Here is a 2039-nt window from a genome sequence, read left to right as displayed (position 1 = left end):
CATATGGTTACTTACATGTATAACTGTACCAAGTATTATTTCAGCTTTGTCTGTCTCAGATATAAGTTGCATTTTATGTTGATGTATATGCTGTATTCTGTATGCTCTATTTTTTATTTAATTTTTGTTGTATACTGTCCCGATACCTCCGCATTTTGTCTTTGGCGAAACTCATGCATCCAGATAAACATCACAGACCTAGCCACTAGGAATCTGCAGTGTGATCATCCTTGACAGTCGGACCACGATGCTAAGCTGAGGTGATCTGGCGCGCAGACATACTACCACCACATGCATGTGTCCACTATCCACACGTACATACGAGCGCAAACGTTGAACCTATATATTGTATATGCATACAAGTACAGGTTTGCTGCCACTCACAAGTACACATCAATTTTACACTAACGGCATGTATACAAAATCCACACGCGTATGGAACCATTAGGATGATGAAGATGTGATCAATGAGTTGCAGATTATGAAGCGTGTGCAACACGAGAATGTTGTCTCAATGGACGACGCGTTTCTGCAGAAGCGCAAGATCACGGTATGTGTAGGTGTAGAACGGCATAGGCATAGCTATAGGCAGTGACTATTACCGTGTGGGTGGTGCTAAGAATGGCGTACATAGTCAGACCGGATCTGTGTATTAGTAGCTGGAATACCGTAGATATCAGTTAAACAGGATGTGGCCTTAGGAGACTACCAGTCATTTGCAGGTGAATGTTGTAGCAAACGTGATGAACCGAGGCTATTGACCTGCATTCGTATTGTTGCCTCAGAGCATTTCAGAAAGATTATATTCGCCCTGTCCTGATACATTGCCTGTCGCATAACGTCCCCGAGTCCCCATTCACGCCTACCCCAGATACACCCGTTACTGTTTGTCTCTCGAAACCCTCAGCCCTAAAATTCATAATTGGGACATGCTGATATTCTAACCGATTCTTGATCTCGCCCTAAAATTCATAATTGGGACATGCTGATATTTTAAGCGATTGTTAAACCTGCCCTAAAATTCATATTTGGGACATGCTGATATTCTAACCGATTGTTGATCTCGCCCTAACAGATGGCCATTGAGTATTGTGCCGGGGGGTCTGTGCTGGATATAAGAGAAGGTATGTTGCTCCCTTTCTGTTTGGAGAGATGGTGGTGTATACAACCGAGACCCACGCGAGTGTTTAGGGTTTCAGGGTTTGTGTATTTAGTCATTCAGATCGCATGTTGGTTTGGTAGCAGGTTCATAGGCAAACAAACTAAGATTGAGTAGGAGACTAACTACTGGTATGGGATTGTGCAACACCTACTTATATACCACAGCGAACTTACGGCACTTCATTCCGTCAGCCATTAAACTATCTCTCACAACTCTAATGGGTTCCCTAATAAAACTAGTACTCGGAATGGCCTCGTAGTCGCTCGGTCGGCAGCTGTGTGTGGCCAAGCAGACTATGAGTCATCACGCACAAGTGTATGAGGCAACGTACTCTACTACTACACCACCAAATCTACTGATGCATATAACCCGAAACACTCTCTACTAATACATCACATACCACACTCATCATCCCGCCGATCTGTTTATATCCGCTTGTCCGGAACAGTCGACTCATCACTGATGTTTAACCGTGCCACTACGACGGACTACGCATCTCCCCGGGCATTCTATATCCACGCACTGACCATTCCCCACACTAGTTCGGTGCTACGCTAATGCGTCACCACGCTATTTTAATACCTAACTATTTTATCACACACGACTGACTATGCAGAACTGGCGCAACCCTTTCCGGAGATACTGATACGATACTTTTTCCGGGAGGTGTTGGCGGTAAGTGAGGATTCTAAAAACGCTCAGAGAGTGATTCATAGTAAGTATATATATATCAAAGTATATATGCGTATGTATAAATATATACAACTATATATATATCATTATAAATTACTATATATTATTATATATTATCATATATATTATTATATACATTTTTATATATATCACTATGTAAATTATTATAAACCCTATATATATT

At 41.8% G+C, this 2039-nt stretch overlaps 1 protein-coding gene across 1 annotated transcript; it reads left to right on the top strand.

Moving 5' to 3' along the window:
- Window positions 1–481: 481 nt before the first annotated feature.
- Window positions 482–1720, top strand: SARC_02868 (hypothetical protein; the record flags this gene model as incomplete). Its single annotated transcript, XM_014303341.1, has 3 exons — window positions 482–550; window positions 1076–1124; window positions 1611–1720. 3 exons carry the CDS (start codon window positions 482–484, stop codon window positions 1718–1720), a joined length of 228 nt encoding a protein of 75 aa, XP_014158816.1.
- Window positions 1721–2039: the final 319 nt, after the last annotated feature.

This window comes from Sphaeroforma arctica, assembly GCF_001186125.1.
Source record: "Sphaeroforma arctica JP610 unplaced genomic scaffold supercont1.135, whole genome shotgun sequence".
Taxonomy (NCBI): domain Eukaryota; class Ichthyosporea; order Ichthyophonida; genus Sphaeroforma; species Sphaeroforma arctica.
This window is presented reverse-complemented; position numbering and strand designations above follow the sequence as displayed.